Source organism: Pleurodeles waltl, chromosome 7 (assembly GCF_031143425.1).
Source record: "Pleurodeles waltl isolate 20211129_DDA chromosome 7, aPleWal1.hap1.20221129, whole genome shotgun sequence".
NCBI classification, from domain to species: domain Eukaryota; kingdom Metazoa; phylum Chordata; class Amphibia; order Caudata; family Salamandridae; genus Pleurodeles; species Pleurodeles waltl.
In genome coordinates, this window is record NC_090446.1 from 182,388,865 (window position 1) to 182,410,622 (window position 21,758).

Here is a 21,758-nt window from a genome sequence, read left to right on the forward strand (position 1 = left end):
AGTTTATGTGTGCGCTTGTAATCACTGTATCTTGTTTTATTCACAAGGAGGGGCCATGATGTTAATCTACTTTCACAATTTCTTTAGCTCCCCCAGAACACACAACTCATGCACTGCTTCCCTGGAATCAGTCTTATATCACTCCACTGGTCCATGACCACCCCGCTTACAAGAACATATTGCTCCATCAGAGCCAGTCTTACTTCATGCCCACAGCTCTTCCAACCCTCCCATACAACTAATCATCTCAACAGTGCTTTCTTATCTGATAGATAGTTTTACATCACCCCCTCAGATCCAGCTTCATCTCATCTCCGCTGTTCCCTGAGAGGCGACCGCACATCATCCATAAAGCCTTCCACTCTGTCTGCTGTCAATGTTTATAACATTCCCGGAGAGTCAGACTTATGCCTTCCTGCAGCGCCTTGCCAGCCTAACATTATCCACGCAGCATTCTGACAGCCATCTGACCTCCTAGAGCTAGCCTTACATAATTCCCACAATCCCTTTCTAGCTTATTGTAGTTTATGTCACTCATCAGAGCCAAACGTACATAATTGTAGAGCTCCACTACAGGGAGCCTTACTACAGCTTGACAGTCCTCTCTAACTTCCTGTAGGCAAGCCGTATATCATCCCCCAGAGCCTGCTTCATATCATCCCCATGCACCCACAAATTAACATAACTCCACCCAGAACCAGCCTTTCGTTGTTTCATTAGATCAGTGGCATAGCAAGATTGCCCTAGATACTAATGCAGATTTGAAAAATAGGCTCCTTGAACCACTCCCCATTGTTGGATTGTAAAAAAACAGCAATTGATGCTTATTCTCCTGGGCACGGTGTTACTGCACCTTCTAAAATGATCATAGCTAAGTTGCGGCTTTAGCTCCTTTAAGAGTCAGCCTTATGTCTTTTGTGCACCTTCTCATAAGCAAGCCCTCCTTCAAAACTCGTACGGCCCTGGAGGAACCAGGCGTTCTTGTTAATACATGCAGCTCCGCTTGAGTGTTCTTAGTAGTCACTTGAGCTCTCCGTAGAGCCAGTTTCCTGGTGACAAGGTGGCTCAGTGAGTTAGTTACACGCTCACCACTGGCATCTAATATGATCCACTCAATGCCAACTCACTTGTTCATTCTTCCAAGGTTGATAAATTGAATACTATTAATTTCGGCAGTGGCAGCGCCTGTTATTTACAGTGCTTAGTATTGGCCAAAGTGCAAAATGAAGCACTAGGTTAAAACAAAAAGTTATCATTTTTATGACCTGCCAAGTTCCCAGAGTCAGTACTCCTATTTGTGTGAAAATAAGGTACGATTGGTACAAAAGCAACAGAAGGAATGAGACACCTTGTCTTATGTTTTTAGTCAAAGATGGCCATCTTTGTGTTGTCCTTCCCCCATTAACCTACGCCTCTCACATTCACCACATCTATCGTTGTCAGCAGTACTGCTGCACTCCCGGCAGGTTTCCAAGGCCCTCACACCTTTCCCGCTAACTGTTGTGAATCCTGCCTGGCTGTGCTCTGTTTGGTGGTGGGTTTGTGGAGTGAGCGATCTGGGAGAGCATGAAATATGTGTCACGTCCTTGCTATAGTGTCTGTGTCTAACACTGCTGCTCAATCTCTTTCAGGACAGAAACTTGTATCCGAGTGTACGGATGAATCGACAACGCAGTGTGAGGACTGTGCACGCGGCGAGTTTCAAGACCAGTGGAATAAGCAGAGGCACTGCAAGCCCATGAGCAACTGCGACCTTAGTAAGAAGCCCGATCTCAGTTTACGGTGTTGTATGACGAATTCACACCTACAAAGACTACTGTGCAGCAGTGCTTAATTTGTGCTTGTTGTCTCCAGTGTGGAGCACCGGCACTTATTTTTGGGGGTCGGCACTTATTTTTCTGCCTCAAGCCATTTGCTACGAACAACAGACACATATGGGAAAGGCGGAGAAAGCGAAAAACTAAAAAGCGTCACAAAGCCAGGAAGCAGAAAGCTGCAAGAGTGAGCTGGAGGGGCAGGGAGTGGCTTTAAATGGGTTGAAGAGGCCCGAGATGGCTTCAGGATTACGCTGCCTCAGTATTCTGCTTTCGCGCATTTAATTGTAGCAGCGACGTGTTTAAGAGGAGGGCTTTGGCGACAGTCACGTTTTTATTTACAAATTAAGCATTGCTGTACAGAGATCACCCAACACCCCAAGAGATCTCCAGAAACCACCTACCATTTAAAGAGACGCCTCTACTTCACTGAGACCACCGTACTTGCACAGAGACATCCTACGTGTAAAGAGACCCCTAAATCTACAGAGATTGCCCCTCCACAACTACCTTACAGAAACCCTCACCCCGCATTCTGCACCCCTACAGAGATCACTGAATATCCGACATGTGAGAATTTTTTGAGGGCCTGGACCAAGAAATTGACACTGTGGCCCTTAATAGGACGATGATATGTTTTTAAATTTAAAAACGTGTGCTTTAGGGGGAAAACATGGCAAATCAACCAACTGGCGCCATCTAGCGGGGTTAAGTGTGTTACCTGCCTCATAATTTAAAGTTTTGTGTTAAAGTCTACCAATAGCTATGAGGCAGCACAAGTGCAGGGGAATAATGATACTTCTCTGCCACAGTTCCAATGGGTCTGCGTACACTACTGAGACCACCCTGCGGAGAGCACTAACACAGACCACTCTATGTCTACAGAGACCACCGTTCACCTACTACGACCAGCCCATGGAGATGACCTAATCCTACAAAGATACCCTACATCTACAAAGGTCAAAGGTCACTATAAATCCACTGAGATCAAGCCACCCCAACAAATAAATAATTGCCAACAAAGATACCTTTCACCTTCAAATTACCTTTACGCAGAGCTCACCCTAAACTTTTAGTGGTCATCCTAATCTCCAAGCCATAGTCTTAAATTTGTGTGGATCACCCTAAACTCACTGTAAATGCCCTTAACCCGCGGGCGCTGTCTTTAACCCTTAAGTGTTCATAAAAATCAAAAAAGTGTCTTTTGCCCAAAAAGATTACCGTATACAACAGAAGGGTCCAGCCCCTACAGAGTTCAGCCCCCATCCAAACAGTTTATTACGCTCTATTATCAATCATCTTAAAAAAAATTACACTACACTTCCAGAGGTTGCCATTAACCCACAGAGACTGCCATAAATTCTCAGTCATAGTCCCCACACATTCAAAAATCTGAAGAAATCACCAAAATGCGAGAGGTCACCCTAAACACACCAAAAACAATTTCCACTCCTTAAGAAATTGCTATGCAGTGGGTACGTAACAGCTTTGAATGATCCTGGCTGCTTGCACTGAATGTGCCACAGTACCAAAATACTGAGCATGTTTCTTTTTTTTTTAAAGTCACAAATTTAGAGGAACCGTTCTTTTATATCCAAAACTTCCCTTTGTTTAATACTCTGAATAATTCACTGTGAGCTTCTAGCTCACACGTTTGAGTGCTTGTTGTTTGGGTAAATTAATCTAGCTGTTGCCTCATTTCCATGAAAGTGGTGTGCAGGTGCAGCTCCTCCGGTATGGTGGAGAAGCGTTGCCCCCCCCTCCCCCCCAGCAGCAGCTGCAAAACCTTTACTACAAAACAATAATAAACTAGGTTTATCGTTTTGTAGTAAAAGGGATGGGGCATTAGGGATGACGAGAATGCACTCCCCCTCAGTGCGCATGTATGTTTGGCCGGCCGTCTCGGGCCGGCCGAACATACATGCGCAGTAGGCTCTTTCCAGCTCACCAACACAGTTGCCAGGCTGCAGAGAGCAGGCACAGGCGCCAGTCTGTCTGGGAGTGCCCAGCCAATCCAAACACTGCTTTGAGCAGCATCAGGATTGGCTGCAGGACAGGCTGGGAGCCTGCGGCTGCAGTGCAGGAGAGGAGCGGTGGCTGCAGCGGAGAAGCAGGTAACTGATGTTTAATTCTTTTTTTTAATTAATTCACCTCCCCTGCCCCTGTCTCTCCCCCCCCCCCTGCACTGCCCCCTGTGCCGCCCGCCCCAACAAAGCCCCGTGAGCCACTCCTGGTGGTGTGTGATCTAAATCTAAAATCTTTGGTTTATAAATTTGCTCAGCTCAACATGTCTAATTGAAGTGAACAGCCAGTGGATGTTTACTATCTTTATTTTTAACTTCACTAATAAACCTAGGGCAACTTGGATTATGTGATTCTGCAACTGTGGTGTTTTCTGCATGATTATGGATCAAAAATGTTCTAGCTTTCGCAACAAGAATTTTCATTTCTAATAAGGACACAGAGGTGAGGATTATGCTTTTCTCTCTCTTTACTGTCAAACACACAGTAGCCAAAAGAAATACATTAAAAATAAAACTAAATTTCCCATAGTCACAGAGCCTCACATTGACCCCCCAATCAGGCTCAGCCATCCTTTATATAACACAAAGCCAGCAAAGTCCGTCCTCTTTCTTTGCACATCCATGCCAAGGAGAACAGAATAACAAACCAATCTCCACGAAAAACTGAATTCCAACCAAACAATGTCTTCCTGAACAAGGGAGCTGGAAGACTGCACAACGGTGCAAGGAACGAATCATCCTCCTTCAGCTCTGCAGAAGATGGCCCAAGCGTGTCCATCGAGTTGGCTTCTTATCTAGAAAAGACAGTAAAGCGGTAACCTGCTAAACTATCACTGCATATCGGGTGGGACAACAAACATTTCAATTTGATATAAATGACAATACTTTGCAGCATAATCTAAATACCCAGTTCGCTTCCGTGTCCTTAATAGAATTGAAAATTCTTGTTTCGAAAGCTAGAAAATATTTGATTCTATGTCAGGACCGGAGGCTTCGGATTATGCTAGTTTAAAGCTGAGCAATCACTCCAGAAGCAACATCAATAATTGGTTCCTGATAGAACAATTTAAAAGTAGAATCTGATGACCAGTCTGCTGCTGTCATGATATCTTCCAACCCAGAACCTGAATTGAAAGCTTTTGGAAGCCATAGCCCCATGAACAGAATGAGCTCCAAAAATAGAGGTATCAATGCCTGCCTGTTGCAACAACCACCTGACCCATTTTGCGAGAGTCGCGGAGGAAACAGGACCAAAGGGCTTTTGTAAGGAGATCAATAATTGTCCAGTTACATCCCTTCGCAGTTCTCTAGTAACATCTTCATATACCTTTAGGCAATTTACCACACATAATTTAGAGTTATCTCTAAACGCCGGATAACTAATACATTTTGAATTTGATTTTGTACGCTTAGAAATGCGAAAAGAGACTCCCGTAGGAGTAAAAACTCTTCCTGTAATGTCCAAGGCTTTTACGTCAGAGACCCTCCTGCATGAAATTAGACAAAGTAACATGGTCAGTTTTGCTGGCAATTGCTTCCCTGAAAGACCTTCATTGGCCGGCCAAGCCACCAAAAACTTCTAAATAATATTGACATCCCAAAGAGTTGAATATTTTGGAAGAGGAGGACGAAGCATACAAACACCACGCAATAACTTACAGACTAACGGATGTTCACCCACTGGTTTACAATCAATATGAGGGTGTTTAGCTGAAATGGCAGATCTAAAATTATTCACCGTTCTGTATGCTGGACCTTGAGCCGCAATGTGCGACAAAAAATTTGCTATTGTCTGCGTGAGGCCCACAAGGGATCCACACCCCTGTGACTGCAAAAATCCAACCATCTCCTCCAGGCGGGGGCATATCGTTTATGGGTACTAGGTGCCAAAGATTGAGAAAGTAAAAATCTAGTGTCTTCCGAAATTCCTGTGCCCTGAGAGGATCCCCTGATATCCTCCAAGCAATGAGCAACAACTGTTCCCCCAAAATCAGAGGATGTGGACTCTCCATTGGGTCCAATAACAGATGCTCTGAAGGGAGGATTCGAACTGGAGCAGCACAACATAGCGTCAACGCCACTAGAAACCACAACTAAGCTTTCCATCACAGATTTATCAGAACTAGTTCTGCTCCCTGATGAATTACATGTGAGAGAACCTGGTGAATCATGGAGAAGGGGGGAAAGGCATAATGCAACCCTTCTGTCCAAACCTGGAGAAAGGCATCCGAGCAGAGAGCGTTCAGATCCAGTCTCCAACTGAAGAATAGTGGAAGATGTGTATTCAGCCACAACGCAAACAGGTCTATCGAGTACGGACCCCAAAGCTGATTCAGGAATTTAAATATTCTGGGGTGAAGACGTCAATCGCTGGCATCCCTCAGATACGTGGAATTCCAGTCCGCGACCACATTCACTTTCCTCCGGGATATATTCCGCTGTTTTGGAAATCTGATGTGTTAGACAAAAATGCCAGAAGTCTTTTGCAATTCCCGCCAACATCCGGGACCGTGTTTCCCCCCGTTTGTTGATATACCGAACTGCTGAAATGTTGTACATCTTCAGAAGGATACAGCATTTCGATTTGAAGGGGGACAAAGTCTTCACTGCAAAGGAACCCGCCAGAAGTTCCAAGCAATTGATGTGCAGCTGAAGTTCCTCTGGAGACCACCGTCACCCTGTCTCCATCTGACCACATCTGACTCCCTAGTCCCATCTGCTGGCATCGGATTCTATGATCACTTCCGGAACAGAGGCAAAAATCGCCTTGCCATTCCAACCGTCCATATGAGTCAGCCACCAGTGAAGCTCCGTCCAGGCTTCTTAAGAAAGAACAATCAGTTTGGAGTAAGTCAGACCCCTGCGAAGGTGAAGAATCTTCAACCTCTGGAGAGCACAATAGTGTAGAGGACCCGGGAAAATGGCCTGAATGGACGATGCTAAGAGACCCACCAACCGGACAAGTACCCTCAAGGAAATCAAATGAGGAGACAATGCTTTCTTCAACTCCTTCTTTATAGCTAGCCTCTTGGTTAAAGGAAGTTTCAGCAGAGTCAAGACGGAATCTATCCGGAAGCCCATGAAGTCTATATTTTGTACTGGCGTTAACTAGGATTTTACCACATTGATTATAAACCCTAGTTCTTGAAGGAGTTGCACTGTCCAGGAAAGATGGAGATGAGCAAGACGCTCCTCCTGAGCCATGATGAGGATGTTGTCTAAATAAACTATCAGACGAACACCCTTTTCCCCTAGCCATTGCATCACCAGTCGCATTACCTTGGTGAAACACCAGGGGGTGAAGAAAGGCCAAAAGGACGAGTGGAAACTCGTAACATTGGTCTCTCCAAAAGAATTGAAGGAATCTGTGATGGGGGACACAGATACACATCCTTGAGGTCCAAACGGACCATTCAGTCCCCTTCTAATAAGAGATGCCTGAGAAGAAGGATGCCCTCCATCTTAAAATGTCGGTAAACAATCCATGAGTTGAAGTGACGCAGGTTAAGTACAAAACGTGAACCCCCACTCTTCTTTTGGACCAGAAAGATCGTACTTATGAAACCTCTTGGATGAGAATGAGAAATTACAATCACGCCTTTTTGAAGAAGGGCCTCTATTTCTTGATCTATGAAAACTCTCTCTTGATGGGAAAAACTGAGAGGAGGAGGGATCTCGGTTTGCTGGGGTTCTGAATAGAACTCTAGATGGTAACCTGAGATTGTGTCTAGCACCCAAGCATCTTGCGTAATCAAAAAACAATTTTGAGCATATAGACTCACTCTTCCCCCCAGAACATCCCCAGAAGATATGATTTTTACCTGTTTGAGAGGCATTCTGATTGTAATATCCTCCCTTGTGAAGTCCTCTAGGATTGCGGCCTCTATACCCTCGACCTCTGTCTGGGTAGAAATTGGAATTAGATTGGAAATTTGAGTCTCCTTGTCTTCTCTGGTATGGGCGAGAGGCCTGGGATGTAAAACAACCAGACGCTTGACCCCTGAAATGCCCAGCCCTGTGAGAAAGGCCACTGTTGAACACTTTTTTAATTGAGGTTTGGGCCTTGTTCTATGCCGAAAAAATAACAACGTATTTAGTGAGATCCTTGACGAACCTGTCGCCAAACAAAAGGCCTTTAGCAGCCGGTCTAGCACCCACTGACACCAACTCCGCAAGTTTCGGATCAGGAACAACAAGAATGATTTCCTGCGTTTGGCTGACATGGAACAGTTTGCGTTCCCCAAAAGGCAAATGGCCCGCTGGGCCCATTCCAACAAAATGTTCAGGTCAACGGGTTCTCGCGTCTCTTTGGCCTGGACTGACAAGTCAAGAATCTTAGTGAGAGGGACAGAAATATCCAGTAGTTTGTCTTGGCATCCCCGCCAGGCTCTGCAATACCTTTTTTCGGGTCCTTAGAAAATTTCTTACGGAAAGTCATCATGTGCGGGTCCAGTTCAGGGGTCTCCGCTACTTTCCCCTCCAGTGCTGGACGCAGACACTCCAAACGTAGCGTACTACGAATGTCCTTTTCAAAACTTTTTCTGAGACGGGATTGCACATAAGAAGCCACCTCAGGACAAGGAGATTCTGAGATGCATTATATGATCTGGGTCAAACATGGGATTTTTTTGCCAGAGGGGGAGAAGGATCTGAGTTCTTGGAATGGCGCGTTTTGTATTTGCGCTTGCCCCTGCGCTTATCAGAGGGCGAATTCTCTTCAGAATCCAAAGCTGAAGATGCATCAGTGGAATTGCGCACAGACTGCACAGCTGGATCAGCGCCTTGACTAAAGAAAGTGCTATTTTAGTGATCATTTAACACAGAGTTAATGGTATGCTCCAAAGGGTCAAAATCTGACCCGCTAGGCTCATTTAAATTGTCCTCATTTGGGGTAGGGTTACCCAAGCCTGTGCCAAAACGCCCAAGACCAAAATTAAATATAGGCTGCGCAAAAGGACGTACGGCCTTTACCAAATCTTTATTTACAGAGCCCTGCACATGAAAATCTAGAGCTTTTACCAGGCGTTCCTCCATGTGCTGGTCAGGCTGTCCAGTATAGTCCCCATAATATTCATCTTCATTATAATGGGCCATGTTTGCAGTGTAATAATCAATATATGAGGTCCCAGTACACACTGCTTCAATTATAAAAGGGGAGGGAAAACCCTAGTGCCAAAAGGTCAAGAAGACCCTTGCCGGTAAACAAAGTGAACAGAGGGGAACAGAGGAGCCTAGTACCACTTTCCCCTAAAGCAAAGCTCTGACAGGTATTATTTTAGCCCCTCACGGGCGTACTATGGGGAGCGCTGGAGCAACAGGACATCCTAAGCTGGCGGTGCCGATCGCACGCTCACAAACTCGAAAACCCGAGTTGTGCGCAAGCGCGATCGCGGCAGCAGAAAGAGGACTTCACCGGCTTTTGCCGTCACGGTCAGAAGGACCGTTACCCCGGCAACATGCCAAATGCCGCTGAACAAACAAAACGAAAAGCACGCCTAAAGGCAAATCGACGCGCCTAAGTGAAAACAACAACAGTTAAATTATATAAAGTTCGACAAAGTACAATAAAAGATTAGGAGCACTTATCTCTGCGTGAAGCAGCAAAGAAAGAAGACGGACCTTGCTGACTTTGTGTTATATAAAGGATGGCTGAACCTGATTGGGGGGGTCATTGTGAGGCTCTGTGACTACAGGAAATGTAATTTTATTTTTAATTTGTTTCTATTGGCTGATGTGTGTTGACAGTAAAGAGAGATAAAAGCATAATCCGAAGCCTCCGGTCCTGACATAGAATTTGTCACATCGTTCATCATCTGGAAAATGGAGCAACACATGTTACCATGCAGTGGTAGGCAAAAGGGGACTGGTCACTTTTCGATTGCCTATTGCTGTATTAGAGTATTAAACTCTAACTAATGAGGGGGAGCTTTTGCGCAGACAGTGCTAACGTGTAGAAATACAAAATACAGGAATGTATGATGGAACAACTAATGAGAGAACCATGCATGCCTGAAAAATGCAGTTGGAACGACTGCATTGTTTTCACGCATGCCTTTACCACGCATGAGTATACAATGATTTTTCATTTTAAAAGCATGCCTAGTAAAGGCATGTGTGGAACGGCATGCGTGGTTCTAGCATGTCACCCCCCCACAAAACACAATTAACCCCACCCTCTACCCGCCCCAAAGAAAAAAATGGCCCAACTCCACCAGCCCCACATACCTGACTTTGTCCTCTCCCGCTGCACTCTCCCTTTTTTTCTGCCTTAACGACAGCACATGTGTTGTTAAGGCAGAGAAAAAGCCCCGCCTTGTTTTGGCAAGCGTCGTTCCGCTTGTGATGTAAACTACGTTGTTGTTGCGGACGTTTCCCAATGTTGCCATGTAATGTGATCCTCCCTGTCATATAATTCCAGTGCCCCTTAATATGCTCTTGTCATCGCTTTTTAATGATCTCATAGAATGCATTCACCATCTGAAGTCCTTCAATGTTATCTTGGAGTGCTGCAGCACCTCTGGCACCCCATACGTCCAGTGCCAGCGACTGAACACTTAACTTTTTCACCCTTAGATGCTGGCTTCGAACAGGCAAGTCCAGGAACAGCGGAGCAGGATGCCGTGTGTGCGTGCACTGAGGGGTTACATTGTAGTAGCGAACAGTGCGAGACGTGTGTGCACGACACCGCGTGCGGCCCCGGCTTTGGGGTCACTAGAAGAGGTAAGAGATGAAAATGTGATGCGACCCGGAAGAGGTTGGGGGCCTGCGCCAATCTTTCTGCTTTGAGCTGAAAATGCATTGGGCATTATCATTTTTACTTGTGGAATAATGGCGCCATCTTAAGTCCGTTGGGTAGATTTCTTCTGTTCTCGAATTTGCTTAGTGCACATTGGCTCCATTTTCTCTCATTTACCATTCTTATTTTCTTGGCGTCTCATTTACCCGTTCTCCTTCTTATTGTCTCCTTTACCCTTTGCTCCTTATCCTTTCTGGGTGTGTCTTTCACCTTGTACTTTACTCTTTTCTCTACTCCTTCGCTGTTTGTGTGTATTTTACCATTTGCCACACTACCGTTCCTCTGCTATTCTCCCTTTTGCTGGACCTCTTTTCCTCACGTCTGTAGCTCACCTTTTATCCATTTTGTAGGTATATGCTATCCTTTCTCTCGGTGCGTAGCAGCGTTCCATGTGTCCTATAGAGAAGATGGAAAGGGCTCCATACCTAACCTACCCTATAGTTGGATGGGAAATACCACTATAAGTGGTGTTCCGTTGGCCCTTGAAATCTCTGTGTGGCCTGGTACTACTGCACCTGCTGCTCAATTTATAGCTACAGCCCTGCCTGCTGGGGCTTTCACTCTTTATCCTTGCACATTTCACCCCACATTTCTGCTCTGGGTCCTTTTATTCCTTCTCTTCTAATGATTCTTTCATTCCATGGTCCTTCCTGTTGATTTCAACTTTACTCTCTTCCCGTGTGGATCTCTTTCAGTTGCTTTTCCCTTCGTTCTCTTTTTTTGCCATGTCTCTCTCACATCTGAAGTGTTAAGTTGGTGCATTTACCTTCTCACATTTTCCGCCTTGTGGATCCGAACTGAAGTGTGGGGCTAAATTCAGAATTATAATTAGTGGAGCAAGAACTGGACTCTACAAAGATGTCCCCAGTTAAATTTCATGTGGTCAGACATGCAGAATTTGACCAGGGAACAATGTTTGATATATTTCGGTAAATACAGAATTTGGTGCAGAATGGCCCAGTTCTGCCTCCATGTAATATATAATTAATTGTTCATGGGAATGCTTGGAATAGGAGGTTTTTCTTCACCTATTAAATACCTCATATTGGGTTAATGGTATTCACTTTGTTTGGTAAACATTAACCTCCTTTCTAGCCCTCTCACACTTGGGCTTTTATGTTTTTGTGGGTGTTTATGCTCCTTTTTCCTGTGCGTCTTACTTTCATCCTTTCAGTTAGCCTTTCTTTTATAATCTGATTCTCTAGTCGTCTGTTTTTTGTCCTTTCTGTTGGTCTTAATTTACTTTTCCTTTTCTGTTGAATTCCTTTCTAACCTGTCTTGCTGTCTGCATTGCACTCTTCCCTCTTTCATTAGCCTTTCATTTATCCTTATCTCTTTTGTAATATACACTTTTACCTTTTCTGTGGGTCTCTTTTAGCCTTTCTGTTAGTATTTTTTTTATTCTTTACTTTCTAAAACCCTCTTCTCTCATTTTTTCAGCGGGTCTGTTTTATACTCTATCTCTGCTTTACCCTTTCTGTTTTTTTTTTTAATTTTCCTATTTCTATCACTACTGGACCCTTTTGAGTGTTCTCTAGGTTTACTTTCTTTATGTTAATGCATCTTTTGCCATTGTTCGTTTTTGTTTCCCTCTTTAGACGTTTCTTTTGGGCAGCTGAGGTGTATATTACAATATCAAGCGAAAAAATATTTACCTGCAAAAATATTGAGTGCAGGATGATGCCTATGGATCCACTTAAATCAGTATAGGTTTGCTGCTCTTAATTTCACATCAAAGTACCTCGAAGGCACGTATATGCTCATCAAGGTACATACATACGTAGGTGAGATTCACAAATCTCTACCTAATATATACATGCTTACCTTCACGATATAGTGGTAGTGAACATCTTTGTCAATATTTTTGGAGGATGATAGCCTGCACTCAAAATTGTGGTAGAAAACCATTCAAAAAAGACTTGTGAGAGGTAATCTCCTGCAGAAAAAAGCAACTGCTGATATGGCATCTGACCGCTGAAGTAGTGGCAAAGCCAAACGACGAAAACGGACAAAAATACACGCAAAGTCAAATACTGAGAAAAAAGATTAGGAAACATTAATTTACATTATATATTTTTCAATAGTGGTTTTTGTTTTGATTTTTTGTCAGGAAGGGTTTTAACTTTAGATCTCTCTTCGTTTTAACATACATCTCCAAAAGGTAATCGAGAGGTGAAGAAGACTCAGAAAAATGCTTGCCCAAGCCCATGCTTCTCTTATATTCAAGATATTGAAGAGAGTCATAGCTAGTCCAGGAGGAATCCATTTCATGCTGAATAGGTGAAGAGCTGGGCTGCTTGTATTGATTCAAGGAGCATTGCTTCTCAGAGAAGGTTACAGAGCATCTGTATCTGATTTGCATGGACATCGCAGCTGCGATCCGTGGCTTGCCCTTTGCGACCCCTGACACTGGCTTTGTGACCCCCTGGCCAAAGAGGTGGCATATTCCGTGTCAGGAACACAAGGGCAACTCGTATTGAGGACATCGGTCCTTATTTTCTGTCAATTTTTGTAATAGTGAATACTATTCCAATATTTACTATTAGTGTAATAAGGAATGGATTGCAGCTAGCTAGAATACGACCCTACCCTTCTCTCACCTCTTCACGCCCTCTGTTCCCCATTGTAACTCCTCACTATTGCCCTGATTACTTTTTGTCCTTCGTTCTCGATCTTTCTCTTTTCTGTCACACAAACTCTCCCTCTAGGCCTCCTAACCTTTTATATTGCTTCTTGCTCCCTCCCTCGTTTTGTTTATTCCTCTGGCTCATAGGTGAACCTGGTGCTTCCTTTCTTTACAGCTAATAAAGTGGAAGACACGAGATGTGAGTCGTGTCCAGCCGAGTTCTTCTCCAACGAGACATCCCTGACAGAACCCTGTCGCCCCTGGACCAGGTATGCTGATGTTTTAATGGGCCATAGGAAAACCACATTTCCCATCTCCTGCTCACATTTTCCTACCGTCCTGTCCGACAGACACATGCACAGGGTGATGGAGAGAATATGTCACTTTGGCTCATGGTGGAGCAGTTCTTCCGCTCCTTCTGCTCATTTATCTCGTCTTCAGTTAATGAATGAGAAGTGTTGTGGTTGCCCCACTAGAAGTGAATGATGAATAAAGTTTGTACACAGACGTTTGTCCTCTGTTCCTACCCTTAAACTGCCTTCTCTTCTTGCAGCTGTAAGGCGCAGAATCAGGTGGTGCTGGTGCCTGGGTCAGCCGTCTCTGATGTTACCTGTGGTAAGAACTTACTAGCAGGGCATGCACTAAACTGTGTAGCCTTCAGTGAGTCCATCTGCACCAAAACTCAAGGCTCCTAATCTGTGCATCATTCTGTATATGTGTTACTGTTTTGTTCTGCTTCACCTTCTGCGATGCTGGTTTATCATTCAAGCTTCGGTGTTCATTTGTTGCGCTATATGAGCCTTATCTTCTTGGTTGTGCTCATGTGCAGTCTCTTAGATGCCGTGCACCATCTGACATAATTAGGGCCAATTGCCTCAGTGTTTGTATCAGGCCCCATATATATGGTCAGTGTCTTCTTTTCAGATACTGTTTTTTGTTTGGGGGATATAAAAAGTAATACTACATAACTAAGGGCTCAAAGTTCTCAGTGGTCAATCATTTTTCAGTCGCTTCCTTGACTGTGTTGCTGTGGTTGAACAGTCACACTGGGTAACCGATTCAGAAATATGTTGACACATTTAATGAAGATCATTGTCCAGCCAAAAGTATCTAATTTAAAAATAATACATCTGTTTTATACATGCAGATGGACAGAACCTTTACAAATCATGATCTCCAGAGATAAAAATAACTGTCACCCCAAATGGTTCACAATTATGTCCACAAACAGTTTAATCACAACATTTATTTGATCAAATCGGCTTTAGGAAGGGAGATTGGGTCCACCAGTTGATGCAAAATATTTTGATTTTACTCAAAAAGTACAAAAAACAAGAGGAGCTATCCAGGAGGTGAGCATGGTCTCAACCAACTCTATAAGGGTATTCCAAGCACCCAACCATTAGTGGAACATGACTTGACATAATGTGACATCTATCCAAACACACCACTATAGTTTCCTCACACGGTCATGACTCCACCTCCTACCATCCTTGAAACTCTTAACAAGTAGGTCTAGCATTTTTAACTGTCTTAGTTTCAGAATGCGTAGATCAGTCAGTAAAGCCGTTTTAACTGAACCTTCACCTGTTTGCCTACACTAATGGTGCACTTGTATGTAATGATAAAGATAAAGATTATACTTCTTTTCATCCATTTGTGTTTTGTTTACACTGTAAAGTAGACTTTGCTTGTCGACATCACATTGACCCTCTCTCCATTCATCTATACAGTCCAGAGTCAAACGTGCATGTGCTTTTCTCCATTTCATAAAACCCACAGATGGAACCTGTGTCTACCTCATTTGCAGACAACCCGTAGGTCGAGGCCATCTCATCCACCGCTATTCTCTTGCAGAGTTCATTTTTCAAAGGTATCTGAATGCTCTCCTCTGCTATCCCTTTGACACACCCCACCAAACCACTACTCTTCAAGTCATGCACAGTGGTCCCTTGTGTTCAATACAATATCTTCTAAAAGAAACTGGCCTTCGTCTGAACTCCAACTTAACTCTCTCACCTGCAACAATATGTTTGAAGCATGTGTGACTGTAGATACACATGCTTAGCATAATCCCGTCATCTAGTGTTGGGCTCGGATGTGTTCGAGTTGTTTCTATTAAGAAAGTGTTTACAGTCATGAGGTATAGTGATTTCTCCTCTTGCTGTCAATGCGCTTGATCATCGATTCCTTTGTTAGATTGTTTTTGCCTGCCTTCGGGTATGGACACGTGCTCCTACACTCTGTTTCGATAAAGTTGTCATTTCTCTTTCCAGACTTTACAGTCTGAATTGATTTAGATTGCGATTCCTTTAACACTCTCACTCAATGGTGCATTGACTTTGACTTAGTCAGCCGGCTCTGGTCGACCACGGCCCTGGTGGGCCTACACCTTTCAGGATGGACTTTGTCTATAATGTATATTCCACAGAATGCCCACCTGGTGATGGAAGAAATGCCTTTCCATTTTTGCCCAAGATCTCATGTCAAGTATCCATGCACCAATATCTATTAGGTGTGTAACTTGTACCTCTCTCCAGACCATCAGGAAGCCAACTTCAATGCCTGCAGTCCTTTCGGTCCAAAAAGATGCTCTGACATCAATGAGCTTAATGACTCGACATGTCTTGCCGCAGCACCGAGAATACACCAGACCTCTTCGGATACAAAGACCCTAAACTGAAGGCCCATGCTCAGGTGTCAGCAGCAGAAGATAGTGGCTCTTTTTCACCAACATACATTCCAGGCATCAAGCTAGAAGTGCAGGTCATCAAGCCAGGACAACCCCAACAACCAATCCCAAAGGGTCAGGACTGACCAAAAACCGCACTTGGGCCACCGCTGCCCCTTGGGCTATGGTCAGCGTTGAGTTGCTATATCAGAAACACTCAGCCTCACTTGGGGCCTGATTCTAACTTTGGAGGACGGTGTTAAACCGTCCCAAAAGTGGCGGATATACCACCTACCGTATTACAAGTCCATTATATCCTATGGAACTCGTAATACGGTAGGTGGTATATCCGCCACTTTTGGGACGGTTTAACACCGTCCTCCAAAGTTAGAATCAGGCCCTTGGTGCCAAAAAACACAGCGGAAACCATCCACCCTCGAACTGACTCCCAAATCATTAAACTCAAGCCAACCATTGGATTCAAGAGGGTTGGCATCGAAACATCACTCTGTCTCAGCACAGAAACTGACCACAGACCCACAAACCTCAGCGCTGAAAGGGGTCGGCATTGAAATACTCCATATTGAAGGCGGCATAGGAGATGGAATAGTACTCCTTCGCAAGGAGAAAAATTGATCTGGAAAATATGGAACCTGTGCTCGAACGGATGCAAGAAGACATTGATTTACGCCATAAACACCAACTTATTCACAGAGACACTAATCGTATTCTTGCAAGACCTCTTCAGACTGCTGCACAGCCAGCTAAAAGACAACTTGCTTTGGACGAGGCTTTGATCTATCAAAGCATAGAAAGACAGCTGATAAGGCTACTAGCCTGTGCATACCATTACACCACCACCTCCTGCACCTCCCTCACCCCGTGCACCACCGCCTTATTGCCCACAGGGTCTACTCACTCTTTTGGGGGGATGGGATGATGGAACCCAATACTCCATCCCACCACATGATGATTCGTGGGGCACTTATGGCATAGACCCCCACAGATACAGACTGTGACCCTTATCTGGCTAGGTCGTCTCCACCTTATGACAACACTACCAACCACAATATCATAGGTAGGGCAGCTGAAAATCACAAGGTTCAGCTATAAACAGAACCACTAGAAGATTACTTTTTGTTTGAGACTCTCTCTCCTAGTCAACAAACTGCACAATATCTGCCCATGCTGAAAGGCATGCTTAGACACACTCCAGATATTGTTAAAGAACCACTTAAGGCAAATGCCATTAATCCAAGGGTGGAGAAGAAATATAAACCATCACCTACAGACTCTATTTACATCACAGAACAATTCCCTCCTAACTTTCTGGTGGTTGCCACAGCGAGGAAGAGAGCAAACTCCCAAACATCTGGTGAAGCACCTCGACCAGATAAAGAGAGTAAAACGTTTGATGCTGTGGGGAAAAGGGTAGCTGCACAATCTGCCAATCAATGGAGAATTGCCAACTCCTTTTTAACTCCTTTCCTATTATGACAGGACTCATTGGGACGAGGTAGAGGGACTCCTCCAACACCTCCTTGAGGAACATAAAAAGTGGGCATAGTAGACAGCTGCAGACAGTAAATTATTTGCCAACACCTCCATTAGCTAGTCATTTGATGTAACTGACACAGCAACAAGAGGTGTTAATTCATGCGTGTTCCTTAGAAGGCACGCATAGCTTAGAGTTTCAGGTTTTAAATCGGAGGTGCAACAGCACATCCTAGCACTGCCTTTTGATGGTAAACACCTCTTTAGCCCTCAAGTAAACACTTTACTAGAGAAGATAAAGAAAGACAATGAGACGGCCAAAGCTATGGGTGCCTTGCATATATCTTCACAATGTAGTTCCATTCGCCGCTCACCTTATTGTGGTGCAACAGAACTACTTCCACAGATCCCTCCACATCTTACCAACATCCCCAGCAACAGAATACCTCACCCAGGGGAGATTGTAGGGTCTCCTATAAAGGTGACAATGCAAGAGTGGTTTCACCAAATCCGCCACCACCTTCACCATACCCTGACTTGCCAACAATTCCCCCCCCCGATCACACAACCCTTATTGACTACAAAGATGCTTTCCTGGATGGCCGAACATCCCCTCCGACCAGTGGATGTTGGATATTATCCAATATGGTAATTGTCTGGAGCTGACTTTCACACCTCCAAACATTCCATCTTGCAAATACAAACTGTTAACAGAACAGCAACAGCTGATCAGAGAATAAGTTCAGTGCTTCTCAGAAAATGTGCCACAGAACTAGTGCCTATTCACCAACAAGACACAGTTTATTCACTTTACTTCCTTATATCCAGAAAAGATAGGTCCTTAAGCTGAATCTTGGACCTTAGAGCCCAGAACCAATAAATCCCCTTGGATCACTTTCACATGGTCATTCTTCAAGATATCATTGCATTACTGCAAAAAGGCAACTTCAAGGAAGCACTCAATCTGAAGGAGCTTATTTTCACATTCCTATTCACCCGGCGCATCACCTATACCTCATGTTTGTAATCCATAACCAACATTTCCAATTCAAGGTGCTCCCCTTTGTAGTCACAACTGCCCCAAGGGTCTTCACCAAGTGTCTTGCAGTAGTAGCAGCCCACCTGTGCCTGCAAGACATACACGTTTTCCTATATTTAGATGATTGGCTCATCAAAAGTACAACTTGTCAACTCTGTTTTCAACACACTCAAGCCACCATAAATCTTCTTCATCAATTAAGTTTTAATGACAATGCAGTCAAATCCAAACTCCAGCCCCTCCAAATACAACCCCACTTGGGAGTCATCCTCAATTCAATGTGGGGGATACCATATCCCATCGCCGTACAAATTCAGTCCTTTCAAGTGCTCATTTCACAGTTTCAGGCTCACCAGCAGTTAACAGTGAGGACTGCTGTGCATCTCCTTGGGATGATAGCTTCTTGCACCGCCATAGTACCTCATGCCAGACTCAATATGTGTCTGCTACAAGAGTGCTTAGCACACCAAAGGTCTCAAGTAGAGGGTCAGTTGGAGAATCCAGTGTTGGTAGGCTGTCAAGCTTGCCATTCTCTGCAATGTGGTACTCCAACAATCTTCTCAAAGGACTGCAATTTCTAGACCCAGGTCTACAGAGAACTATAACAACTGATTCCCCACAATGGGATGGAGAGAAAAATTCACATGATCTCACAGTCCAGGGGTGCTGGGCAACCAGCCAGAGACATCTCCATACCAATCACCTGGAGTTGCTAGCTGTTCACCTAGCGCTGAAAGTATTTCTTCCCCACCTTATTAGTAAGGTAGTCCTGATAAAAAGAGACAACATGACTGCCATGTATTATCTCAAAAAGCAGGCGGCGGGGGGCACCATATCCCCTCAACTATCTCATCTAGCACAGACCATTTAGAAGTGGTCTTTTCATCACAACACCCACCCGGTGGCAGAGTACCCTCCGTGGGCAGACAACAACTTTGCAGATCTCCTCAGCAGGAGCTGACAACAAGTACACAAATGGGATCTACACCCCCAAGTCCTCCTCCCATACTTGCAGAGGTGGGGTCACCCAGAAATATACTTTTTTGAAAAATCAGATAATGCCAAACACACAAACTTTGCCTCCAGTTTCCCACAGTCCAGGGGCAACACACTATGGATGATTGTCAGGAATACTTGCTTATGCTTTTCTACTTCTTCCACTTCTTCAGTTTGTGGTTCACAAATTTCGCAAACATCTCTCACCCTCATCCTAGTAGTTCTCAAATGAGCCCAACAACCATGATTCACCACATTCCTAGAACTTTCAGTAGTTCCCTACGAGGTACTGCCAAACAGGTACTGTCCCTCATGCAGGACCATGGTGATATCAGACACCTAGACAGAGGGTCCCTCAACCTTATGATCTGGCTCATGAAGTCATAGAGTTTGGTTACCTAAATCTACTGCAACTTTGTATGGACATTCCCAAAGACGTGTGCAGGACCACTACTCGTGCTTGTTATGCAGGAAAGTGGAAAAGGTTTGTCCACTACTGTCAATCCAAACAAATTGATCCTTTACAACCCAGTGTTCAGGACATTGCCTCTTATCTTTTTCACTTTGAAACCTGCAGTCTAGCTTTTACATCTATAAGATTACATTTAACGGCATTGGCTGAATATCTGCCCAACAGACAAAATACATCCTTATTCAAGATTCTAGTTGCTAAAGCCTCCTTCAAAGGCCTAAAAGGGTCATTTCTCCCAGGGTGCCACCAGCCCCTTTCTGGAATCTTACTATTGTATTGACAAGATTAATGGGCCTTCCGTTTTAACCCATCCCTTCCTGCCCCCTCCAGTTCTTATCTTGGAAAGAATAATTTCTAGTGGCCATCCCTTCCTTCGGACATGTAAGTGAGCTTCAATCTTTAACCTTAGAAAAAACATTTTTCCAACTACATAGAGATTGGTTGGTATTACGTACCAATCCTAAATTCTTTCTGAGGTGGTATCTTAGTTTCACCCCAATCAATCTACTGAATTGCTGGTATTCTTTCCACAACCTGACTCAGTCGCAGAACAGCCTCTACTGTTAAAAGAGCCCTTGTGTACTATATTGATAGAACCAAAACATTTAGGAAGACACAACTCCTTGTTGCTTTCTCTAAACCACACAAAGGAAAAGCCATTTCTAAATCGGGCATTGCATGCTAGATTGTGTGTGTATCCAAATATTAGGGGCTGCTCCTCCATTAGGGCTGAGGAGTGTCGTCCCTTCACCCCACCAGCAGCGGCAGCTGCAAACCTGTACAAAAAAATGATAAGAAAATTTGTTTATTACTGTTTTCTTGTAAAGGGGTGGGGTCACGGAGGGGACGAGCAGTGAGGAAGAATGCACAGCACTCCCTCTCAGCGTGCATGTATGTTTGGCCGGCCGTCTCCAGCCGGCCAAACACACATGGGCAGTTGGCTCTCTGCCTCAACAAAGTTGCCGGGTAGTAGAAAGCATGCACAGGCTCCCAGTCTGCCTGGGAGCGCCCTGGCTGTGCGCTCCGAGCCAATCCTAATGCTGCTCTGAGCTACATCAGGATTGGCCGCATGGCAGGCTTGGATCCTCTGCCTGTAGCAGAGAAGTGGATGAAGCAGTGCTGCGGCAGCGGCGGTGATCCAGGTAAGTGTTTATTTTTATTAACCACATTTTTATTCCCCCTGCCACGCACCACCCTACTCCTTCTGCGCGCCACAAGCTCGACTGCCAAACATGCTATGTCAAAGTTGAAAAAACTTTACCTATCCCTCATAGAGCTCACTCTATTTTTTCAAAAAGACCTTCTATGGCTTTCCTTGGAAATATACCTCTCGCTGACATATGTAAAGCACCTCCTAGGTCTACACCTCATACATTTACAAAACACTACTGCGTAGATATACTGGCCTGTTAACAAGCCAATCTTGGCCAAGCAGTTCCACGTACTTTATTGCAGGCAACTGCAACCCCGCAGGCTAGCCACCACTCATGTAGGAAACTACTTTTTAGTCTATGCTAAGCATGTGTATCTACATCCACACATGCTTTGAATGGAAAATGTTACTTATTCGGTACACATCTGTTTGTGGCATGTCGTGCTGTAGATTCACATGCGTACACTCACCTCCCTGGACACCTGTGGCTGTTGCAGTTATTCTTCGTAATAATCACTTATTCCTCCAAAATGAATATCACATGATCCCACTATACCTCACATTCCATCCTCATGTGCCTTGCTGGAAAACGATCTAACAAAGGAATCCATGATCATGTGCATTGCCAGCAAGAGTAGGAGTCATGATACCTTGTGATTTGAAGACATTCTTT

At 44.4% G+C, this 21,758-nt stretch overlaps 1 protein-coding gene across 2 annotated transcripts in view; it reads left to right on the plus strand.

The window, feature by feature from the left end:
• CD40 (CD40 molecule) overlaps nt 1-21,758 on the plus strand; it is a 114,446-nt gene that overhangs the window by 45,400 nt on the left and 47,288 nt on the right. For both annotated transcript variants that reach the window (XM_069243532.1, XM_069243531.1), the window contains exons 3-6: nt 1,632-1,757; nt 10,412-10,558; nt 13,436-13,529; nt 13,814-13,875. In XM_069243532.1, the coding sequence (XP_069099633.1) occupies nt 1,632-1,757; nt 10,412-10,558; nt 13,436-13,529; nt 13,814-13,875 (429 nt within the window). The remainder of the gene's footprint in view (nt 1-1,631; nt 1,758-10,411; nt 10,559-13,435; nt 13,530-13,813; nt 13,876-21,758) is intronic.